The sequence below is a fragment of the Mirounga leonina genome, unplaced genomic scaffold, assembly GCF_011800145.1.
Source record: "Mirounga leonina isolate KUSES-001 unplaced genomic scaffold, KU_Mleo_1.0 Mir_93, whole genome shotgun sequence".
Classification (NCBI taxonomy): domain Eukaryota; kingdom Metazoa; phylum Chordata; class Mammalia; order Carnivora; family Phocidae; genus Mirounga; species Mirounga leonina.
In genome coordinates, this window is record NW_023270854.1 from 51733509 (window position 1) to 51757991 (window position 24483).

The following is a 24483-nucleotide window of genomic DNA, read 5'->3' on the forward strand; positions in this document are numbered from 1 at the left end:
GAGTCTAGTCAGGAGTTTTGTATCAGAATATGCTTGTAGAAATACTCTGAGAATGCCGTAGGGGAAACAAAATATAGTAGAAATTGTCAGGGATATAAAGGTTTAAGTCTTTGGGATATTAACTGAATTCTACTTAGAGCTATGACCCACAAGTCTTTTGCTCTTTTTAGCTATGTCGTGTACTTCAGGTAACATACTTGGGAAGAATCTGTTGGTATTCTTATTAAGTAATACTTGTTCATGTCCTGGTTTGCTCTTTGTTACATCAAGGAGATTCACCCAAATTTAAGAATTTTAACAATGTTAAAAACTAATATAGTTAGCCCATTTGCCTTTCTGAAATTTCAGCACCCGCAGAATTTTTATCAAATTTGTAAAGACAGTGTCATGGTGAGAGGCAATATAATGAAGAAGGGCTCTGAAATCATTTGGCCTGGTTTGAATCTAGCCTTAATTAGTTGTATGACATTCGTCAAGGTATTTTGCTTCTCTGAGTTTCAGTTTACATATCTGTAAAATGTGGATAAATACCTCATAAGGTTTTGTGAGAACCAAATGAGTTAGTACATTGTGTAAAATCCTTAGGAAAGAGTCTGGCCTATAGTAAGCAATCAGTAAATATAAGCTATATAAGCTATCATTTTAGTTGCTACTTTCTTATTCTTAGCCTCAGACTTTTCTACAGCCGTTCTTTTTCATTATATTCACGAGTACATGCCACTTCAAGGATTTATAAAATATCCACAGAGAAGGCAAAGAACACTGTTTTTTATAGCCTAAGGATAGAATTTAGCATGCAATAGAACTGTTAGGTGGTAGATTGCCAAAAAGATTAGAAAAAATTTATTTAAATCAAATGGAAGAGAAGGAAGTAGAATCTATAGTGTTAGAGTAAATCTTAACTGTATTCATGGAACATGGACTCTGATTTTTCTCTAGGTCTTAGCACAACATAAACTTTTAAACTTAAATGTTAGGGAAATTTTGTTTGATTTTTGATAAAAAGGTACCTGTTGCTGGCTTTTGTCCTAGGTTTTTAGGTATTACATTAGTAAAACCATCAGCTGTTGTAGCTATTTTATACTCATACCATCTTTGAGTCTAGTATCAGTCCCTTGACCTACCCACTCTGATTTCTGTTAACTTCAGATGTTCCCCCTCACTCCCCTAGCTTCTCCTGTAGAAAAAATTATCAGCTGCTTTATTGTTTCCAGTTAAGTTTTTACTGGATACAAGGGTGGATATCATAGGATACAGGCTATGGAAGAAAAGGAGGACAGCCTAAAAGTAGAAAACAGCTGACTCTCTTGGCCCATCTCTTATGTTGTAGAGAGAAAAACAAGTAAACACAAAAAGATTTGTAAGTATAGATTACTGCTGTTAAGAAAATATCAGGTAGTATGTTAGAACCTGATGGGCAGCTCTTAAGGTAGATGAGGGCCTCTTTGAGTTTGCATTTAAGTTGAGGTTTGAATGATTAGAAGAAAACAGCCGATCGGAGATCTGGGGGAAGAGTACTCCAAGTAGAAAGAACACCAGCAAAGACACACTGAAATTATGATCAGCTTGTTTTGTTTGGGACAGTGGAAGGAGACAAGTGTGGTATAGGAAGGGGAGAATAGAGGGAGATGAAGTGAGAGTTTTGATTTGCCAGTATTCTTTATAACTCTCACCTTGGTACTACCCTTCTTCCTACCCTTTTTATTTTGAAAAAGTTAAACAAGTTGAAAGAGCAATATTAGCAAGCATGCATCCTTCACCTAGATTGATTAGTTAACATTTTGTCACATTTGTTATCTTCTCTTTAGATGCATGTACACATTCTCTTCCTAATCATTTGAAAGTAAGTTAACATTCTTTATGACATTTTACTACCAAATACTGTAGCATGTATCTCCTTCACAAGGACATTCTCATAACCATAATACTACTGTCACACCCAAGAAATTTATCATTGATTCAAAATATATAATGTCCACATTCAGGTTTTTCCCCATTTGTCATGTCTCTCTGGATTCCTTTAGTCTACAATAATGTGTCACATTTGTGTCTTTAATGATACTGTTTTTTTGTGGAGATCACGCTAGTTACAGAAAGGTCCACAACCTGGATCTGAATGTTTCCTCAGCACTGTTCTTTTCCTCAACATTTTATGAACATTTTGAACTTACAGGAAAGTTGAAGTTCTACCGTGAAAACCCAGATACTCATACCTGCTTTCTACCATTGACCATTGCTTTCCCATATATCTATCTATCCTACTAATCTTCAGTTCAGGTTTTTTTTTTTTTTAATTCAAAAGAAAGTACAGATATCTGTAAACTTTCTCCTAATGCTTAAAGCATTGATACCATTATCTTTGTTGTTGTTGTTGTTTTGAGGTAAAATTTACCACAGTGAAATGCTCACATCTGTCATAAGCTAATCTTCTTTGAATTTATTTTTTATGGACATAAAATTCATATACCATAAAATTCACCATATTAAAATGTACAGTTCAGTAGCTTTGAATATAGTCATAAGGTTGTGCAGCCATCACCACTGATTGCAGAACATTTTCATCACTCCAATAGAAACCTTTACCCACTGTAGTTATTTCTGTGTCCCCTCGCCCTCTTCCTCACTTACTAATCACTAATATACTTTAAATAGTTGTTAGTCTAATTTTTAGTTGTTTTTCTAGAGATTAGAAATTAACCTCTTACAATCCAGTTTGGATTAATGCCAGTTTACTGTAAGTAATATACAAAAACTTTGCTCCTGTATGGTTTCATTCCCCTCCCACTCCTTCATTTTATTATTTTTATATAAATGACATCTTTATACATTGTAACTGCATCAACATAGTTTTATAGTTACGGCTTTATGCAGTTTTAAATCAGAAGAATTGTAAAAAGGATGGTCTTTAGTAACTATTTTGGGCACATCTAACAACAGATTCCTTCAGTTTTTGTTTATCTGGGAATGTCTTAACCTTATCTCCTTCATTTTTGAAGGTTGATAGGTTTTTTTCTTTTTTAACACTTTGAATAGGTTAGCCTACTGCCTCTGGTTCCACGGTTTCTGATGAAGAATCAGCTGTTAATCTTTCTGAGTATCCCTTGTGTGTGGCTAATCTCTTCTGTCTGTCTGCCTTCAAGATTCTTTTTTTTTTTATTTATTTGACACAGAGAGATACAGCGAGAGAGGGAACACAAGCAGCAGGAGTGGGAGAGGGAGAAGCAGGCTTCCTGCCGAGCAGGGAGCCCGATGTGGGGCTCGATCCCAGGACCCTGGGACCATGACCTGAGCCGAAGGCAGACGCTTAACGACTGAGCCACCCAGGCGCCCCCAAGATTCTTTTTGTCTGGCTTTTAATAGTTTGATACTGATGTGTCTAGGTTTGGGTCTTTTTGAGTTCGTTCTACTTAGTGGTGGGTGAACTTTTTGGATTTGTAGATTGTTTTTCATCACATTTGGGGAAGTTTTTGGCTATTTCTTCAAATAATCTTTATCTTCTCTCCTTCTATGGCTCCTATTCATATACTGATATGCTTAATGGTGTCCTGTAGGACTCTGAGGTTCTGTTCATTTTTCTTCATTCTTTTTTCTTTTTGTTCCTCAGACTGAGTACTTTCAATTGACCTGCTTTTTAAGTTCACTGATTCTTTCTTCTGCCAAATCAGATCTACTCATGAGCCACTTAACTGAATTTTTCCTTTCAGTTATTGTTTCTTTAAATTGCAGAACTTTCATTTGGTTCTTTTTTTTTTTTTAATTCTATCTCTTGTGCTCTATTTAATGAAACACTGTTCTCATACTTCATTATTTACTTCATGATTTCTGTTCATTGAACACATTATAAAATACCTGATTTAAATTTTTGTCTAGTAAGTCCAGTGTCTGGGCTTTCTCTGAGACAATTTATACTTACTGCTATTTTTCCTGTGTGTGGGCTGTACTTTAATTTTTGTCATGGCTCATTTTTTGTTGTTGTTGAGAATAAGACAGTTTATATAGTGTGGCAGCTCTGGGAATCAGATTCATCCCTCTACCCAGGGCTTGTTTGTTGCTTCTGTTTTTTGTTGTTGTGTACTTACCCCTCTAAACTAATTTTGTAACATCAGTATTTTTTTTTAAGATTTTTTTTTATTAGAGAAAGCATGCATGAGTGGGGGAGGGGCAGAATGAGAGGGAGAAGCAGACTGGGAGCTTGATGTGGGGCTTGATCTCAGGACCCTGGGATCATGACCTGAGCTGAAGGCAGACACTTAACCAACTGAGCCATCCAGGCACTCCTGTAGCATCTGTATTCTTTATCTTGTGTTGCACTGAAATCTCTGTGTAGCTTAGTGGTCAGGTAATGATTGGACATTTCCCTAAATGTCTGGAGCCATTAAGTCTTCCCAGCTTTGTCAAGGGATGCATATCTGTTTCCATATTGGAGTATGTTTTTAATGTTCTGGCAGGAAGTTTACAACTCTGCCTTAGTCTTCATTTCTTGCTTGCACAGAACCTCAAAGTCAGCCAGAAATGAGAGATTAGGGCCTTTGAATGCTTTCTTGAGCATGTATATAGTCCTGCATGTGAGTGTGACCTTTTCTATTCTCATGAATATGCTGCAGCTTTTATTTTATTTTTATTCTTTTAAGTTCAATTAGCCAACATATAGTACATCATTAGTTTCACATGTAGTGTTCAGTAATTTGTCAGTTGCATATAATGCCCAGTGATCATCACATCACGTGCCCTCCTTAATGCCCATCACACAATTACCCCATTCCTCCCACCCCCTTCACTCCAACAACCCTCAGTTTCCTATAGTTAAGAGTCTCCCATGGTTTTTCTCCCTCTCTGATGACTTCCCTTTCAGTTTTCCCTCCCTTCCCCTGTGATTTTCTGCACTGTTTCTTACATTCCACATATGAGTGAAACCATATGAGAATTGTCTTTGATTGACTTATTTCGCTCAGCATAATACCCTCCAGTTCCATCCACCTCGATGTAAATGGTAAGTGGTCATCCTTTCTAATGGCTGAGTAATATTCCATTGTATATATGTACCACATCTTCTTTATTCACTTATCTGTCAATGGAAATCTCGGCTCTTTCCACAGTTTGGCTGTTGTGTACATAGCTGCTGTGAACATTGGGGTACAGGTGCCCCTTTGGATCACTACATTTGTATCTTTGGGGTAAATATCTAGTAGTGCAATTGCTGGGTTGTAGGGTAGCTCTATTTTTAACTTCTTGAGGAACCTCCATACTGTTTTCCAGAGTGGCTGCATTCCCACCAACTGTGTAGGAGGGTTCCCTTTCTCCACGCCCTTGTCAACATGTATTGTTTCCTGAGTTGTTAATTTTAGCCATTCTGACTGGTGTGAGGTGGTATCTCATTGTGGGGTTTTTTTGGTTTTTTTAAGATTTTATTTATTTGTCAGAGCGAGTGAGCACAAGCATGGCAGAGGGAGAAGCAGTCTCCCTGCTGAGCAAGGAGCCCAATGCAGGACTTGATCCCAGGACACTGGGATCATGACCTGAGCTGAAGGCAGACGCTTAACCGACTGAGTCACCCAGGCGCCCCTGTGTGTTCTGTAGTTTTTAGAGTACAGATCCTTTACCTCTTTGGTTAGGTTTATTCCTAGGTATTTTATGGGTTTTGGTGCAGTTGTAAATGGGATCAATACCTTAATTTCTCTTTCTTCTGTCTCTTTGTTAGTATATAGAAGTGTAACTGATTCCTGTGCATTGATTTTATATACTGCCACATTGCTGAATTCCTGTATGAGTTCTAGCAATTTGGGGGTGGAGTCTTCTGGGGTTTTTTCCACATCAAGTATGTCATCTGTGAAGAGAGAGAGTTTGACGATTTCTTTGCCAATTTGAATGCCATTTATTTCTTTTTGTTGTCTGACTGCTGAGGCTAGGACTTCCAGTACTATGTTGAACAACAGTGGTGAGAGAGGGCATTGCTGTCGTGTTTCTGACCTTAGGGCGAAAGCCCAGTTTTTCCCCATTGACAACGATAATTCGTTGTGGGCTTTTTGTAGATGGCTTTTATGATATTGAGGTATGTTCCCTCCTATCCCTACACCTTTCTTAAACAAGAAAGGATGCTGTATTTTGTCAAATGGATTTTCTGCATCAATTAAGAGGATCATATGGTTCTTGTTCTTTCTTTTATTAATGTGATCTATCATGCTGATTGATTTGCGAATATTGAACCCCCCTTGAAGCCCAGGAATAAATCCCACTTGGTCGTGGTGAATAATCCTTTTAATGTACTGTTGGATCCTATTGGCTAGTATCTTGTTGAGAATTTTGGCATCCATGTTCATCAGGGATATTGGTCTGTAATTCTCCTTTTTGATGGGACCTTTGTCTGGTTTGGGGATCGAGGTAATGCTCTCTTCATAGAATGAGTTTGGAAGTTTTCCTTCCATTTCCTTTTTTTTTTTTTTTTTTTAAAGATTTTATTTATTTATTTGGCAGAGAGAGACACAGTGAGAGAGGGAACACAAGCAGGGGGAGTGGGAGAGGGAGAAGCAGGCTTCCCGCGGAGCAGGGAGCCTGATGCGGGGCTCTATCCCAGGACCCTGGGACCATGACCTGAGCCGAAGGCAGACGCTTAACGACTGAGCCACCCAGGCGCCCCCCATTTCCGTTTTTTGAAACAGCTTCAGAAGAATAGATATTAGTTCTTTTAAATGTTTGGTAGAATTCCCCTGGGAAGCCATCTGGCCCTGGACTCTTTGTTGTTTTTTGGGAGATTTTTGATTACTGCTCTAATTTCCTTTCTGGTTATGGGTCTGTTCAGGTGTTCTATTTCTTCCAGTTTCAGTTTTGGTAGTTTATATGTTTCTTGTGATTGAGTTCAAGTTTCAGAGCATTGTGGTCTGAAAATATGCAGGGAATAATCCCAGTCTTTTGGTATTGGTTGAGACCTGATTTGGGACCCAGTATGTTATCCATTCTGGAGAATATTCCATGTACACTCACAAAGAATGTGTATTCTATTACTTTAGGATGGAAGGCTCTGTATGTATCTGTGAAGTCCATCTGGTCCAGTGTGTCATTGAGAGCCCTTGTTTCCTTATTGATCTTCTGCTTAGATAATCTGTCCATTACTGTGAATGGGGTGTTGGGAGTCCCCTACTATTATTGTATTATTATCAGTGTTTCTTTTTCATCTTTTTTAAAGATTTTATTTATTTTTTGACAGAGAGAGAGAGAGAGATAGCGTAGAGGGAACACAAGCAGGGGGAGTGGGAGAGGGAGAAGTAGGCTTCCTGCTGAGCGAGGAGCCCAATGTGGAGCTCGGTCCCAAGACCCTGGGATCATGACCTGAGTTGAAGGCAGACGCTTAACGACTGAACCACCTAGGTGCCCCAGTGTGTTTCTTTAATTCGGTTATTAATTGGTTTATATAATTGGCTGCTCCCAGTTAGGAGCATAAAAATTTATATGTGTTAGATCTTCTTGTTGGATAGACCCTTTAAGCATGCTATAGTGTCCCTCTTCATCCCTTACTACAGTCTTTGGTTTAAAATCTAATTTGTCTGATATGAAGATTGCTACCCAGCTTTCTTTTGATGTCCATTATCATGATATATGGTTCTCCATCCCCTCACTGTCAATCTGGAGGTGTCTTTGGGTCTAAAATGAGTCTCTTGTAGATAGCATATGGATGGGTCTTGCTTTTTTATCCAATCTGATACTCTCTGTCTTTTGATTGGAGCATTTACCCCATTTACATTCAGAGTAATGATTGAAAGATAAGAATTTAGTGCCATTGTATTAACCTGTAAAGTCCCTGTTTCTGTAGACTGTCTGTTTCTTTCTGGTCTATGTTACTTTTGGGCTCTGTCTTCGCTTACAGGATCCCCCTTAATATTTCTTGCAGGGCTGGTTTAGTGGTCACAAAGTCTTTTAGTTTCTATTTGTCCTGGAAGCTCTTTATCTCTTCTTCCATTCTGAATGACAACCTTGGTCGATAAAATATTCTTGGCTGCATGTTTTTCTCATTTAGTACCCTGAATATATCATGCCAGCCCTTTCTGGCTTGCCAGGTCTCTGTGGATAGGTCTGCTGCCAGCCTTATGTTTTTACTCTTGTAGGTTAAGGACCTCTTGTCCCAAGCTGCTTTCAAGATTTTCTTTTTATCATTGAAATTTGCAAGCTTCACTCATATGTCAGGGTGTTGATCTGTTTTTATTGATTTTTGAAAGGGGTCCTCTCTACCTTTGGACTTGAATGCCTGTTTCCTTCCCCAGATTAGGGAAGTTCCTACCTATGATTTCCTCTAATATACCTTCTGCCCTCCCTTTTCTTCTTCCTCAGGGACCCCAATAATTCTAATATTGTTTTGCTTTATGGTATTGTTGATTTCTCGAAGCCTCCCCTCATGGTTCATTTGTCATTTTTCTCTTTTTCTCAGCTTCCTTCCTTTCCATCAACTTGTCTTCTGTGTCACTTACTCTCTCTTCTGCCTGATTTACCCCAGCTGTTAGAGCATCCAGTTTAGACTGCATCTCAGTTAAAGCATTTTAAATTTCAGCCCGATTAGATTTTATTTCTGCACTAAGAGATTCTCTAGTGTCTTTATGCTTTTTTTTCAAGCCCAGCTGGTAACTTCATAATCGTTTTCCTGAATTCCATCTGTGACATTTTACTTATATATATCCATTAGATATGTGGCAGAGAGTATTACTTCTTTTTAGAAACTCCTCTTTTTCGTCATATTGCCCAAAGAAGAATAGATGAACAAGAGAACAAAATCAAATATGTCAACCATGACCCAAGCGAAATACATACTAGACAAATCCAAAGAGTTCAGAAACCAAAAAGAAAAGGAAAGGAAAGAAAAGGGAGTTGGGGAAGAGAGAATATAATCTCCCAGGTTTTTGTCCATGGTGATCCACTTGGTCCTGGGTGTATTTGATCTGTTTGTTAGAAGACACTAAATCCCAAAATTGTAAAGAAAGAAAAACTTATATGTATACAAAAATAAAATTGAATACAGTGAAAGGAAGCCAAAAAATGAAGATTATATCTATAAAATGTAAATGTGAAAAATGAAAGTTAAAAAAAGACTTAAAAACAGTTGATAAAATGAGAAACTAGTTGAATAGGAAAAAAAAATTTTATACTGAAAGATAAACGAATCATGAGAAAAAACCTCGAATTCTATATACTGTTTTCCCCTAGTGCTGGAGTTTTGCAGGCCTGTATGCTTTGTAAACTTGGTGTTCACCTGTTGTTCCAGCTGGTCTTCTGGGGGAGGGGCCTGTTGGGCTGATTCTCAGGTGTCTTTGCTTGGGTGGAGTTGTACTGCCCCTTGCCACGGGGCCTGGCTCAGTGTAAGCTGCTTCTCATTGCTCTGTGTGGCTTTTGTTTCCTGAAGGTTTTCTGTGCCTCTTGAGAGGATGAAAATAAAAATGGCCGTGTTCTACTCTAGCCCCAGAGCTGAAGGATTCTGGTCCCCCCTTTTCAGTAAACCCTCAGGGATAAGCCACCGTCGCCACGGTTCTGCCCTCTGCGAGGCCTCCTCAGGGAGAGCTGTTGCTGGGTCATGCTGCTGTGCACAGTTTATGGCAAACCAAGCTGAGAGCCCCCTTCCAGCCTTGCTGAATGAAACCAGTTTCCCTCCTCCAGTGCTTGGAAACTGCCGGCTCAGGCACCCCCATTCTTTCTGTGACCCTGGGGATCCTGAGACCACACTGTCCCACCTAGAATTCTGCCCCACTTCACCACCTGAGCACCTTTCAGGCAGGGATGTCTCTCACTGGAGCAGATTTCTAAAGGTTCCGATTTTGTGCTCTGGGGCAAATCACTTTCTGGTAGCTGGCTTATGGAGGCTCCCTCCCCCTGCCATTTATCTTCAGCTATATCCCCTCAGATTCACTTCTCTGTACTAACTACCTTGCAAAAAGTGGTTGCTTTTCTATTGGTAGAGTTTCAGCAATTCTTTTCTTATATCTGAGGTTGAATTCATAGGTGTTCAGAATGATTTGATAGTTATCTAGCTAAATTCAAGGGACCATATGAAACGAGGTCTCCTGTTCATCTGCTGTCTTTCCTCCCCTTAAGCCAGTGCTGGAGCTTTTAAAAACCACTATGGACCTCTCATTCCCCAGCTTTTCCTAGTAAGTTTTTGGCCAGATTCTTATTTTCTCTTGATTGTTTTCATTGCCTTAGTCAGCTGTGATCATAAACAATTGCCACTGATTTTTTTTTTTAAGATTTTATTTATTTATTTATTTGAGAGAGAGAGAGAGAGAACATGAGAGGAGAGAGGGTCAGAGGGAGAAGCAGGCTCCCCGCTGAGCCAGGAGCCCGATGTGGGACTCGATCCCAGGACTCTGGGATCATGACCCGAGCCGAAGGCAGTCATTTAACTAACTGAGCCACCCAGGCGCCCCGCCACTGATTGTTTTTGACAAATGACCCACCAGAAAAAGTGGTTCACAGAGAGCAAGTTCTGAGTTAGGTCAAGTAAAGACAAAGCCTGCAGGTGGAGGTTCCTCGGGATTGGCAGAGAAATCTAATAATGACAGGGGCTTTGAGGGAACTCCAAATTCACTCCAGTGACTCCTGCCGGGGTGGCTGGTTTTCACCATGATTGCAGGGCTGTCAGTTTTCAAGGCTTCTGTGAAGCTGGTGAGAAGAAAATGGGATAGGGCAGGGCGCCTGGGTGGCTCAGTTGGTTAAGCGACTGCCTTTGGCTCAGGTCATGATCCTGGAGTCCCGGGATTGAGTCCCGCATCGGGCTCCCTGCTCGGCAGGGAGTCTGCTTCTCCCTCTGACCCTCCTCCCTCTCATGCTCTCTGTCTCTCATTCTGTCTCAAATAAATAAATAAAATCTTTAAAAAAAAAAAAAGAAAATGGGATAGGGCATGTTAAAACATCACAGAGCTCACTGTTCTGAGATTCAGCTGGTATCTTGAATAAATACTCCTTGGATTGTTCCAAGCCTTTGGTTAACACTTAAGAGTTCTGAAAATGTTGATTTTGACAATGTTTTCAGATGGTGTCATTGGTTTTATCAGTGAACGGGTTTTCATAGGTCCTTACTCTACCTTTATGGAAGTGCTCGCTCTCTTAACTGATTTTTGACATACACATTCACCTGTGTTATCCAAACCTCTCAACATGTAGAACATTACATGAATCTAGAAAATGTGCTCATCATCACTTAGGCTCTGTTATAATCATTGCCTTAGAAGTTAAATTAGATACCTAGAACATAATTGTAATACTGTGTGTTCATTTAATTATTTTGTAGAAGGAAGAAGTATGACAGGTCTGCTGGGTGGTTATAATTCAGATGTATGTTGGATTAGTGCTACTTTCTGCACTTTCAACTTGCTTAGCAATTAATATTTCTGCGAATTAAGATGAGCTTTCGTTTACCTTGATATTTGTGTTATTTGAATTCAGAGAATGAGTATGTAACATTTAGACTTCCTACTTTAATTTGGTTATTTTTGTTGTGTCACACAGATTTATTCCAGAAGCTCTAATAGGGATCTGTGGCCATTTGTCAGTTTGTTGGAGGAAAGCTTTTATTGTGGGGTTATTCCCTTTGGTAGGTTTGAGACAGTGAGATATAAATATACGTATGTAGTCACTCTACCCTGTTTCCTGGCAACCACTTACATTGTTTTCATTTTCTTTTACTAATTTGATTACACTTCCTGTTTCTTTTTCTTACTTTCAACACCTTTTGTGATTTCTTTTCAGATTTTGTTTCTCTCTTCTAATGGAATACTCTTATTTCAGAAAGATACAGTGTCATTTTTCATTGTATCAAGTATATGATTGAGATGTTTTTTGAAATTCTTTTGGACTGTGATGTGAATTTATTTCTGAGGCAGGTGACTTTCTAAATTCTCCAGAGGATTGCTTCTACAGTGCAAGGTTTATCTTGACGTCTTAGATTATCTTCCTCTTTTCCTTACCTTCATGAGGGGTATTTATATAACCCTTGAGTGTGAGTACAGGAAATTTTCTGGACTTAATTACAGAAGTCTGAAACCTACTGGAAATTTGTATTCTCAGCCTTATTTGCCATGATAGGGTTTTTGCCTAGGTTAGGTTTGCATGGATGGTTTGGTTTGAAAGGGAGACTTACTTACTGGTGACTTTGTCCATTCCTTATCATTGAACAGAATTTCTTAGTTTTGAATATATTTAAGTATGTGTGTGTTGTTTTATCTCTGAGCTCCTCTCTCTCTAAACTTTTGTATACTTCCCATAGATGTTTTAAGATAGTATTTGGGTCGGGTATTTTGAGCCTATTTCCTAGAAGTATTGCATAGTAATTAAAGTCTTAGAACCCATTTACTTTTTTTTTTTTTTAATTTATTTTTAAGTTATCTCTACACCCAATTTGGAGCTTGAACACACAACCTCAAGAACAAGAGTTGTGTGGTTCAGCCAGGTGCCCTAAACCCATTTACTTCTTATTTTTCTTAATAGACACTAGGTTCATAGAATTTGATTAATTATAATTTTTGGTTTATAACAGTTCATCAATTCAGGCATTATATTTTTTAAGGTTTATTTATTGAAAAATTTAGTTAGCTGAGTAACCAGAATTTACCACCCAAACCAGTAAGTAGCACATTTTCTGTAACATACATCTGTGTGCTCCTCCCTTGTTTTCTCCCCCCATCAAAGCTAATCACTATCTTGAATTGTTTTTATTTCCTTATTTTTTTTTAAGATTTTATTTATTTATTTGTCAGAGAGAAAACACACAAGCAGGGGGAGTGGCAGAGGGAGAAGCAGGCTCCTCGCTGAGCAAGAAGCCCGATGCTGGACTCTGTCCCAGTACTGTGGGATTATGACCTGAGCCAAAGGCAGACACTCAACCGACTGAACCACCCAGGCTTCCCTATTTCCCTATTTTTAAAAAATCTAATTTTGCTTATTTTCTGATGCTGCAAACGATAATCATACTATTTGTAGTTCTACAACGGCCTTGTATTTTCACTTAATATTAGGTTACTAAGATTTCAACTTTGTGTGGGTCTGTAGTTTATTTTTTTTCATAACTGTAAAATACTCTTTTGTGTATATTTAAAAGAAATCATACTATATCCATGCTCCATTCAGTGGGCATTTGGCTTCCCCTACCATATTTAGCATTATGATTAGTACTGTCTTATAAGTTGTATAATTGTGTGTGCATGTGTGTGTGTGCTGTTATACGGTGTTATGTATGTTTGTTAGTCCAAATCTACGTAAGTTCTTAGGTACCTAGAAGGGAACTTGTGGGTTGTAAAGATGAAAGTTCCAATATACAAGGTAATGTCAAATTGTTGTTGTTTTAAATTTTATTCATTTATTTGAGAGAGAGTGGGTGAGCAAGAGAGAGTGCACGAGATGGGGTGGGGTAGGAACAGAGGGAGAGGGAGAAGCAGACTCCCTGCCGAGCAGGGAGCCCGATGTGGGGCTTGATCCTGGGACTTCAGGATCATGACCTGAGCCTAAGTCAGATGCTTAACTGACTAAGCCACCCAGGTGCCCTAGCAAATTGTTTTCTAGAGAGATTATATTTGTTTATTCATACATCCATCACTTATGAAAGTTTGGGTGTTTTTTTTAAAGTTTGAGTTTTAAAACTCACTTTGGAAGCCATTTGGGTCTGTTAAGCTTCTTGCAGAAGGAATTTTTTTTTTTTAAGATATTTATTTATTTGACAGAGACATAGCGAGAGAGGGAACACAAGCGGGGGAGTGGGAGAGGGAGAAGCAGGCTTCCTGCAGAGCAGGGAGCCTGATGCGGGGCTCTATCCCAGGACCCTGAGATCATGACCTGAGCCGAAGGCAGACCCTTAACGACTGAGCCACCCAGGCGCCCATGTATAAGGAATTTTTAACTATTACTTTGATTTTGTTCATAGAGTTATAAGAATATGCTATTACTATTGACTTAGTTTTGGTAAATTATACTTTACTTGGAGTGTTAGTCCATTTCATTAAATTTTCAAGTTTATTAGCATATAGTTGTTGGTAATGCTTTCAAAGAAACAATGTTTGCTTTGATAAATTTTTTTTTTCTGGTTTCAAATTCTTTGATTTCCTGCTCTTTATGTCCTTGCTTTGGATTTATTTTCCTTTTTTTTTTTTTTTTTGTAGCATCTTGAGCTGTAGAATCTTAGACAAGTCTCAGATCAATAATCTAAGATGAATATTTTGTGCTATAAATTTTCTTTTTCTCTCATTATTTTTTTGGAGAGGGAGGTAGGGGAGGGACAGAGGGAGAGGGAGGGAAAGAGAGAGAATCTTAAGCAAGCTCCATGCCCACTTGTGGAACCTGACATAGGGCTTGATTTCACAACCCTTAGATATGACTGGAGCCCAAATCAAGAGTTAGACACTTAACCAATTGAGCCACCCAGGCGCCCCTATAAATACTCTTTTAAGAACTACTTTCACTACATCCCAAGTTTTGATAATGCTATATATTCATATTCCTACAGTGTGGTGTATTTTTTATTTCCTTTGCAACTTGTTCTTTGATCCATAGATTGTTTTAGGAATGTGTTATTCAGTTTCCAAGTGTTCTTAACATATTTTCCTCTTGTCTTTATATTGATGTCTAGTTTGGTTTTATTGTCAGAGAACATACTCTATATATACTCTTTTAAATTTGTCAAGATTTGTTTTGTGCTCCAGAATATGATCTGTTTTGGGGAATTTTCTATGTGTTCTTGAAAAGAATCTGTATTCTGCTGTTGTTGGGAGGAGTGTTCTGTAAATGTCAGTTTGATTCCATTGGTTGATGATATTATTTAGTTTTTTTATATCCTTGCTGGTTTTCTGTGTGATGGTGACTAAGATAGGGATATTGAAGTTCCCCACTTATTTGCAGGTTTGTTTATTTCTTTTTTCAGTTCTCTGGATTTTTGCTTTGTATATTTTGAACTTGTGTTATTTTGTGTATACACAGAATTTTTATGCATTCTTGGTAAGTGCATCCTTTTATCATTATGTAATAATACTCTTCTGTCCCTGGTAATTTTCTTGCTCTGAAGTGTATTTTCTGTGATATTCGTCAGCCATTCTTTTCATTCATGTTTGCCTGGTATGTCTTTTCTCATGTTTTTTTTTTTTTTTTTTTTTTTTTTTTAAGCAAGGGGAGTGGGAGAGGGAGAAGCAGGCTTCCTGTGGAGCAGGGAGCCGGATGCAGGGCTCGGTCCCAGGACTCTGGGATCACGACCCAACCTGAAGGCAGAAGCTCAACGACTGAGCCACCCAGGCGCCCCTCATCTATTTTCTTTTAACCTACTTGTATCATTATATTTGAAATGAGTTTCTTGTAAACGATATATAGTTGAGTCACTTTTTTTATGGGTCACTCTCCCAATTTTATTTAGTGTATTTGCATTATGTTTACTATAATTATTGATATATTGGGACTTAAGTATGTCATGTTATAACTTCTATTTATTCCCTTTATTTTTCATTTTTCTTTTCTGACCTTTGTATAGATTACTTGAACATATTTTACTATTCCATATTTTACTATTTTCTTTATAAGGTGATTTTGAGTATATATATATATATATTTTTTTTTAGCAATCACTCTAGGGAATTCTGTATATAGACAAAACATGATATTCTACTAGTGAAGATATTTTACCACTTAAAGTGAATTGAAAATGAAATATTACCAAATTATGTCAATTCCTTAACTCTCTCCCCTTTATAATTCAGGTTTTTTTTTTTTTTTTTAAGATTTTTTTCATTTATTAGCATGAGGGAGGTTGGGGCAGGGAGAGTGGGCAGACAGGGCAGAGGGAGAGGGAGAAGCAGACTCCTGGCTGAGCAAGAAACCTGATACGGCGCTTGATCCCAGGATCCTGGGATCATGACCTGAGCCAAAGGCAGATGCTTAACCAACTGAGCCACCCAGGTGCCCTATAATTTAGTTTTCTTAAGTATTACCTCTATATACATTGGGAACCACATCAAATAGTGTTATTTTGATTTCAGCAGTCTAATTTTAAAAACTCAAGAGGAGAAGTGTGGTCTATTTAATTTACCCATGTATTTGTTTTATTCTTCATATCTTGGTGATAATCTTCTATCTACTTTGTTTGATGTTAATATAGCTACTCCAGCTTTCTTTACATTAGTGTTAAGATGCTAACTCTTTTTCTAACTTTTTAACCTATTGTCACTTTATATTAGGCAGCATATAGTTATGTCTTAAAATTTCACAATCTCTGCCTTTTAATTGGGGTATTTAGACCAATTATATTTACTGCAATTATTGCTATGCTTGTTCCTGTTTTTTTTTTCTCTTATTTCAAATTGAGTATTTTGTGTGTAATTCTATTTTATTTCTTTCCTTTGTTGGATTATTAGTTGTTACTCTTGTTCTACTGATAATTTTAGGATTCAAAATATATCTTTAATTTGTCATAGTCTATCCCAAGTAATATTATTCACTTCACATACAATATTAGTACATCACAGCAATAATATCCATGCCATTTACTGTCTTGATCTTTTGTTCTTGTACATTTTACATTGATATATATTAAATATCGAACTGTATTCTGGTTTTCCTTTAAACAGGATTCCTTCCCTCTAGTTAATTGACACATTCATTACCTTACATATTTACCTTTTGTTGTTTGTTTGTTTTTGGTGAGAGCATTTTTAAGTTTTATTCTCTTAGCAGATTTCAGTTATACAGTAGAGTGTTAGTGACTAGATCTTCAGACCTTACTCATCTTATAGCTGACTTTGCATTCTTTTACAACCTCTCCCTATTTCTTGCACTCCCCAGCTTCTGTCAACCAGTATTTGTAGCTTTTTCCATTTTCTCCTCTTTCCAGTACTACACTTGTGTGAGATGTTTTCTTTTAGTCCCTCATGTCTTTATACCCACTTTGATATTTTCTGTTCCTTTTCTTTTTTTATTTCTTATGGGAAAGTTCATTGAATGTATCTTTGTGTTTTCTGATTCTTTTCAGCTATGCCACATCTAGTGTTTACCTTTTCCATTGAGTGTAATAGGGGCTCTGGCCTCATCCCCAATTCTGTTTATATCTGATATTGGGAAATGGTGTTCTGGACACCTAGCCTATGTTTTGAGAGACCAGGGATGCCTACTCTTGAGAGTGTTGTTAATGGTTCCATAAGAGGTTCTTTTGTCATGATACATGGAAGTAAGAATGTCTTTGCTATAATTCCTGTATTCTTCAGAGAATCTTCTTATTGTGTAAGTCATAGTGAGCAATGTTTTATAAGTTTTGAAGCAGTAAACAATTTTGAAGGGACACATGTAGGGGTAGTAGGAGAGATAAGGATACGGGCATTTATTTAGTCTTGTTTGCTGAGAGAGTTTATGATTTAGTAGGGTGGACCCAAGAATGTGCGTTTCTTGAGTTTTTTGGTGATGCTGATAACAGCTGGTCTGGGGAATATATTTTGAGAACTGCTGGATTAGATGATATCTTGACTTTGGGCTCTGATTCCTTTACCTTGAATTAGGGGTGTCGTCTAGCTTGGGGATCATTTTATTAACACTTAATAAAAGTTCTATAGCAATTTCTCTTGGTACTTAAGTAGCTTGTTTAAAATCACTTCATTAATGTTTTATTTTAGTGATCATTCAGGATATGTTCGTCCAGTACCAGTGCCACGCAGTTTAAATAGTGATATTTCCTATTTTGGTGTTGGGGGCAAGCAGGCTGTTTTCTTTGTTGGACAATCAGCCAGAGTAAGTAAAAAGGTTTCTTATAAATAAAAGTTGATTAAAAATATTTTGAGGTTGATTCTGTCTAAATGTGTTAACCAGTTTAACTTTTAGGAATTTTTTAAGTACTCTTTTTAATATTTAACAGATGATAAGCAAACCTGCAGATTCCCAAGATGTTCATGAACTTGTGCTTTCTAAAGAAGATTTTGAGAAGAAGGAGAAAAATAAAGAGGCAATATATAGTGGATATATTAGAAACAGAAAGGTATGATACATTTTAACTCATTAACTATAAAGTTATTACTGTTGGACATATGATAGAAACAAAATTTTTTTTTTCAATTTCTATCCAAGATACTTACACTATTGCTTTAAAAGTTGAAGGTATGGCATTTTCAAATTGTATTAATTTTCATCTTTTTCCTTTTGTCATGTGAATAGCAAAAAGTGACTATTTACATGCTTTTTCAGGCTGGAAGTCTTCAGGCAACAACTTGTCTCATAAAGCTAGCTTCCTGGAAATTGCTCATAAAATAGTAAACTTTTTTCCTTACACTGAGATTGAATTTTTAAACCTTTTTTGGTCTAACAATTTCAAGTTAGATAATAAGCTTTTAGGAAATCAGAGCTGCAGAGAAATAAATGAGTGATTTATTTCTGTTAGAAATTTACATTCAGATTCTAATTTTAGTGAGCAGAATGTTAGCAAATTTGCATCGTGGTGGTGAGTATATAGTATTTATTGTATTATTCAACTTTTCTCCACTTGAAACATTTTAGAATTTTTTAAATGTTTTTAAAAAATTATGATTTTTAAGTAGGCTCCATGCCCAGTATAGGGCTTGAACTCACAACACTGAGATTAAGAGTCATGTGCTGTACCCACTGAGCCAGCCAGGCACCCCTAAAATCTTTAATTTTGAGCTGCTTAAATTTTTTTCTGATTCTGAAGTAAGTTGTAAAAAATGTATAGGAAACTTAAAGTCTCAAATTCTGGGAAGAAATTTCTAGTTGAATTTCTAGTCTTTTTTTTTTTTTTTTTTTTTAAGATTTTATTTATTTGACAGAGAGAGACACAGCGGGAGAGGCAACACAAGCAGGGGGAGTGGGAGAGGGAGGAGCAGGGAGCCCGATGCGGGGCTCGATCCCAGGACCCTAGGATCATGACCTGAGCCAAAGGCAGGCGCTTAACGACTGAGCCACCCAGGTGCCCCTCTAGTCTAACTTTTTTATTATATGCTTTCAGGGTTTTGTTTTTTGTTTTTTATTTTAATTCCAGTGTTGTTAACATATAGTGTTATAAATTAGTTTCAGGTGTACAATATAGTGATTTAACAATTCCATATATTACTCAGTACTCATCTAGATAAGTGTACACTTACCTGAAGCTAATGTAACACTGTAATACTGAAGTTAAAATAAAACCTCCTTATTGGCATTTTGAGTTGGGGGTGGGGGAAGTGTACTCTTAATCTCCTTCATATACTTACTTTTTAAAAATATATTTACACTTTTGAGCCACATTTTTTAACATTTTGGGTATTTCTCCATTTCATAAAATATTTTTGTACACGTGCACTTTTAATAGGTTTATAGCAATTTGTATTGTAATTTAACTATTCTATTGAGCATTTAACTTAAAGGATTTTATTATAATTATAAATAAAGACACTGCCATGAATGTCTTTGCATAACATTTTGCCCAAATTAGTTTTTTCTTCGTACAGATTATAGAATTTTAAAAGTGTGACAATGAATTTGAACTTTTTAAATGTTCACGGTGTGGATTACAAATTGCTTTTCTAAAAGGTTAAACCCAAGTCAAATACAGTCCCCAAAACAGTATATGGAAGTGCCTATCTGATAACTTCCTTATTTTTAAAAAGTGGAGTGGAGGGGAAGGCAGCAAAATGCTGGCAATTTGACAGGTGAAGATAATACCTTTTCTTTATTAAATGGGCTGAATATTTTTTTTTATAAGCCACTTTCTTCTATATAACATCACATTCTCTTTTGTCCAGGAAATTTCTTCATTTTGCTCATCTCACTTTTTCTTTCCCTTTTTAAATTTGTTGCATTTATTACACAGTTTACGCATCTTATTATATTTACATAATAGTATTCCATCTTTTTCATCTTATGTTACTGTCCCAAAACCCTATATGGTGTATTTGTGGAAATACTTGCCATGTCAAAACAGGTGAAAAATAGGAATTGAGAATTTAAGTGTTTCTCAAAACTGTATAGGTATGATAAAACTTGATAGAACTATTATCTCTTGGGTCATCATTTCTGCCATTTTTTCCTGTGATTTGTGCTTAATTTGTGCCAACAAGCATCTCCTGGATACTAATAGGTCCCTGGTCCTTTTTTTTTTTTTTTTTTCCTGACCAGTCTTTTTCAGCCTACTTTTTGGTTTCTCCAACTCTTATACACAGTCTTGTGTATAGAGTTGGTGGCTCTTGATTTACCACCAGGAGTCTTGCTTTTTCTAGGGGGCAATATATATGCCACTTAACACCGACAGTTCTCAAATCTGTATTTCTTGTCAAGACTTTTAAGATTGAGACACTGAATCAGGCTGGACTCCACTGAGGAAACAAATCATTCTAGACACTTCAAACAGAAAAGGATTTAATAAAGGGAATTAGATGCTTGCATGATCATTTGAAGGGCTATGAATGAACTCTTTGTTCAGCCTCCTAGAAGGATACTCTGGGGCACTCTGAATTGGCCTTCAAGGGATGCTGCAACATCTGCTATAATCATGAAGTTGGAGGACCACCACTGGATCAGGAATTTAGAAACCTGCCTTATCTGTGATCCAGGAGTTGGAAAAGTCTTGCTGGCTCAGTTCCTCCAACACCAAAACACAGACCTTTTGGCTATAACCGGTGCTGTATCAGTGCTAACACTTGAAGCCGGAACCTGAGTATCCAGTCGTTCAGTACCTTGCATAACAGAAAACGTTCAAGAAATCTCAGGAAATGGCCTTCGTCTTGTTTTCCCCTTCTGAATTTTTGGCTACTACATCTAATTGGTGAAACCTAATTTGCATCCACCACCTAAAATGTAAGGGAGTCTGAAAAGTAGACTTTTGGCTTTCCATTCCCTGCAGTCCAGGAAGGGACAATAAAAGGTGGGATGGGGTGCTCAATACCAGCTGATCATATCTGGCACACTCATTTCCCATTTCAGTTAGATGCCTTTCCCCAGATGTTCCATGAATATCTCACTTTTGGTGCATCCAAAATAAAATATATCTACAAACCTTTTCTGTTCTTTCCTCTTTCCCACTTTTCCCCCAACTACTCTTTGCAATTAACAGCGTCCCCTGGCCAAGTAGTTAGTAATCATAATCCTTATTAATCATTCACCATTCAGTTCTTTTAACATAGTTTTTCATCTGCCCTTTCTTCCATCCATTTTCACTGCTTGATTCAGCAGACTCTTCTTTCATGATGTATTTATCATATACTTTAAACTACCTTGTTTGCCTTATACTCTCAAATCCTTCATGTTCTCATTGGGCTGGAATGTTCTAGTCATGCGCTAGGTAAATGTCACCCTCTTTTTAACTCTGTAGCTCTTGGTTCATCTCTTTATAAGGGCACATTGTTTTGTAATCATTTGTTTCTCATCTATCAGAATTTGTAGGGAGGGAAGGCACTGGTCTTATTTAACTCTATCTTCCCTTGTACCCATGTTGAGTCGTATAACTTAGAAGGTGCTCGATAAATATTTGGTAATGAACCTGCATCACTAGTAAACTAATCCACAAGCTCCCAAAGTGTATAAAATATTACTTGTAGCTGTAATATTAGTGCATAGGGATGCATTGGAATGGTTTTGGAGGGTTTGTTTTTATTTTTAAGAAGTGGTAATGTATGCTTATTTTAAAAAATCAACCAGTTTCCTAGATGTAATAGTTTGGTGTGTATCCTTAAAAGCTTTTATGTATATGCAACATACATAGTATATATATGCATGTAATTTTAACACATAAAGACTTAGAATAAAAATCGAGACGTTTGTAATTCTTATCCTCAAACACTCTTTACTCTTTCCCCCTCCCCACTTCCCGTCTAAGCAAGCTATAGATAATCTCTGAAAGTGGACTAGGGTCCAGGATTATTTTATTCCCTTTTAAACACAGTGCCTTTGGGCTAAGCCACCTGGGTTCAGGCTACCTCCCACTTTCCTTGATCATGGAGGGCTGGGCATTTATTCGTCCTGGCCAAGTTAAGTGGTAGGTATCCCAAGCAAGGTCTCATTCCACCCTAGGGTAAGTGTCTTTAGTTTTTTTCAGCATTTTAAAACTCAGTATATATATATATTTTCTTACCTTTTCTTTTATGATCCAAAAATTGACTTAATCAGCATTGTGGTGTAGGGTACTCCTGTATATATGCCCGTTTAGCAATTTGTATTAAAGCTATCCTGTTCTCACAGCATTGTACATACTCATCTGATTTGTCTTGGGCTATTTTCCTTCAAAAGTTTTTTGAAGCCTGTTTATGAAACTAAGCGAATCATATTAAAAGTTAATGTAAATGTTATTTGTATATTATAATTAAGTGTATCTAATCTGTTGTATTTATATTCACTCTCCTAGCCATCTGATTCTGTTCACATTACAAATGATGATGAAAGATTTCTACATCATCTTATCTTAGAGGAGAAGGAAAAAGATAGCTTTACTGCTGTGGTTATCACAGGAGTACAACCAGAACATATACAGTATTTGAAAAATTATTTCCTTCTTTGGACAAGACAGTTAGCGTAAGTAATTACTTGATTCAGAACATGTTGCTGTGTATTCTTTTTAAGACAGAAAATATTAGAGCTACATTGAAACCTCTTGGCTGTGTGCTTTGCTTCTGTCTCATTTCCTTCCCTTAAGTGCAGTAACCAGTACTCTAAGGTTAACGTTAAAACAGTTCTCTATTCTGTAAATATTTATTGATCACCTGTAGCATATTGATCATTATTTGAGGGGCAGGCTTTTAAGACCTATGATAAAATTTAAAATAAGCTTCAGAATTTATCAAATTCAACACCATCACTTTCATATTCCCCTTTTGTGCTTCTTCTCTATAGCACCTGTCATAATCTTGCATACCATGTATTTTCATTTTTTTTCTCCCTTCCTCCGTTGGAATGTCTTTTTTTCCTGCACTGCTATATCCCTATATCCCTAGTGTTTCCTGTTAAATAGTAGATGCTCAGGGGCGCCTGGGTGGCTCAGTCGTTAAGCGTCTGCCTTTGGCTCAGGTCATGGTCCCGGGGTCCTGGCATCGAGCCCCGCATCGGGCTCCCTGCTCAGCGGGAAGCCTGCTTCTCCCTCTCCAACTCCTGCTGCTTCTGTTCCCTCTCTCGCTGTGTCTCTCTCTGTCAAATAAATAAATAAAATCTTTAAAAAAAAAAGTAGATGCTCAGTAAATGTTAATGAGTGCATGAAGTCTATTAAAATAATATATGCAAATGTGCCTATATGACATATTAATATATTTTCAGTACATCTTTGTGTATTTATTCCAGGAAAACTTTTAGAGTATAACATATTCCATTAGAACAAATCATCAGAATATTTAATGGTTCTTAGTTTTTTTCCATAGTTACATAGTAAATACCATTTACTGGATCACTTCAATAATTTGCATTAGTCCACATTACTGAGTCTTGCAAAAATGGGTACATCTGCACGAAATTCACTTTTTTAAATTAGATATTATTTTATTAAGATTTTATTTATTTATTTGAGAGAGAGCACAGAGGGAGAGGGAGGAGCGGGCTCCCTGGAGCCTGAAATCATGACCCGAAGGGAAGGCAGCCACCCAACAGACTGAGCCATCCAGGCGCCCATAAGATTTTATTTTTAAATAATCTCTACACCCAACATGGGGCTCCAACTCAAAACCTGGGATCAGCATTTGCACACTCCACCAACTGAGCCAGGTGCCCCCCAAATTCACATTTTTTAAAAAGTATTTTTTTCACATTTACCCAAAAGGCTATTGCACTTAATTTGAGATTCTTTATTTTAAAGATTTTTTTTTTTATTTATTTATTTGAGAGAGAGAATGAGAGAGAGAGAGAGAGCATGAGAAGGGGGAGGGTCAGAGGGAGAAACAGACTCCCTGCCGAGCAGGGAGCCCGATGCGGGACTTGATCCCGGGACTCCAGGATCATGACCTGAGCCGAAGGCAGTGGCTTAACCAACTGAGCCACCCAGGCGCCCGAGATTCTTTATTTTATACATAAGTGTATACTAACAGTTTAAATTTTTTTCTAAAAAACTAAAATTTTAATTTAATTTTTTTATTTTTAAGATTTTATTTATTTGAGAGCATGTGTGAGAGAGAGAGCATGAGCAGGGGGAGGGGTAGAGGGAGAAGCCGACTCCCCACTGAGCAAGGAGCCCGATGTGGGACTCGATCTCAGGACCCTGGAATCATGACCTGAGCTGAAGACAGATGTTTAACTGACTGAGCCACCCAGGTGCCCGGAAAATAATTTCATTTTAGAAGTACCTTTTCTCTTGTAGAATATTGATGTTTATTGACTGTAACCCAAGAATTTTAAATATAGACTTGGGAATTTTTATTCTCTAAGTCCATATTTCATTAGCTATTTTGTAATTATTTCTTTTAACCAAAGGAACTCAGTGTACATAGCACATAATTAGAATATAATCTTGCTCTAACAAAGAGTAACGTATTACTTTAACCATTCTTTGAAACCTATCTTGTTAAGCTAATTATAACACTTTCTGAATATATT

At 37.2% G+C, this 24483-nt stretch overlaps 1 protein-coding gene across 3 annotated transcripts in view; it reads left to right on the forward strand.

Annotated features, from left to right (window-relative positions):
* SMCHD1 (structural maintenance of chromosomes flexible hinge domain containing 1) overlaps nucleotides 1-24483 on the forward strand; it is a 141362-nt gene that overhangs the window by 16673 nt on the left and 100206 nt on the right. For all 3 annotated transcript variants that reach the window (XR_004677641.1, XM_034996034.1, XM_034996035.1), the window contains 3 exons: nucleotides 17607-17721; nucleotides 17846-17965; nucleotides 22316-22482. Coding sequence is in view for 2 of the 3 variants with exons in the window: in XM_034996034.1 (XP_034851925.1) it covers nucleotides 17607-17721; nucleotides 17846-17965; nucleotides 22316-22482 (402 nt within the window). In the remaining variant the exon portion in view is untranslated. The remainder of the gene's footprint in view (nucleotides 1-17606; nucleotides 17722-17845; nucleotides 17966-22315; nucleotides 22483-24483) is intronic.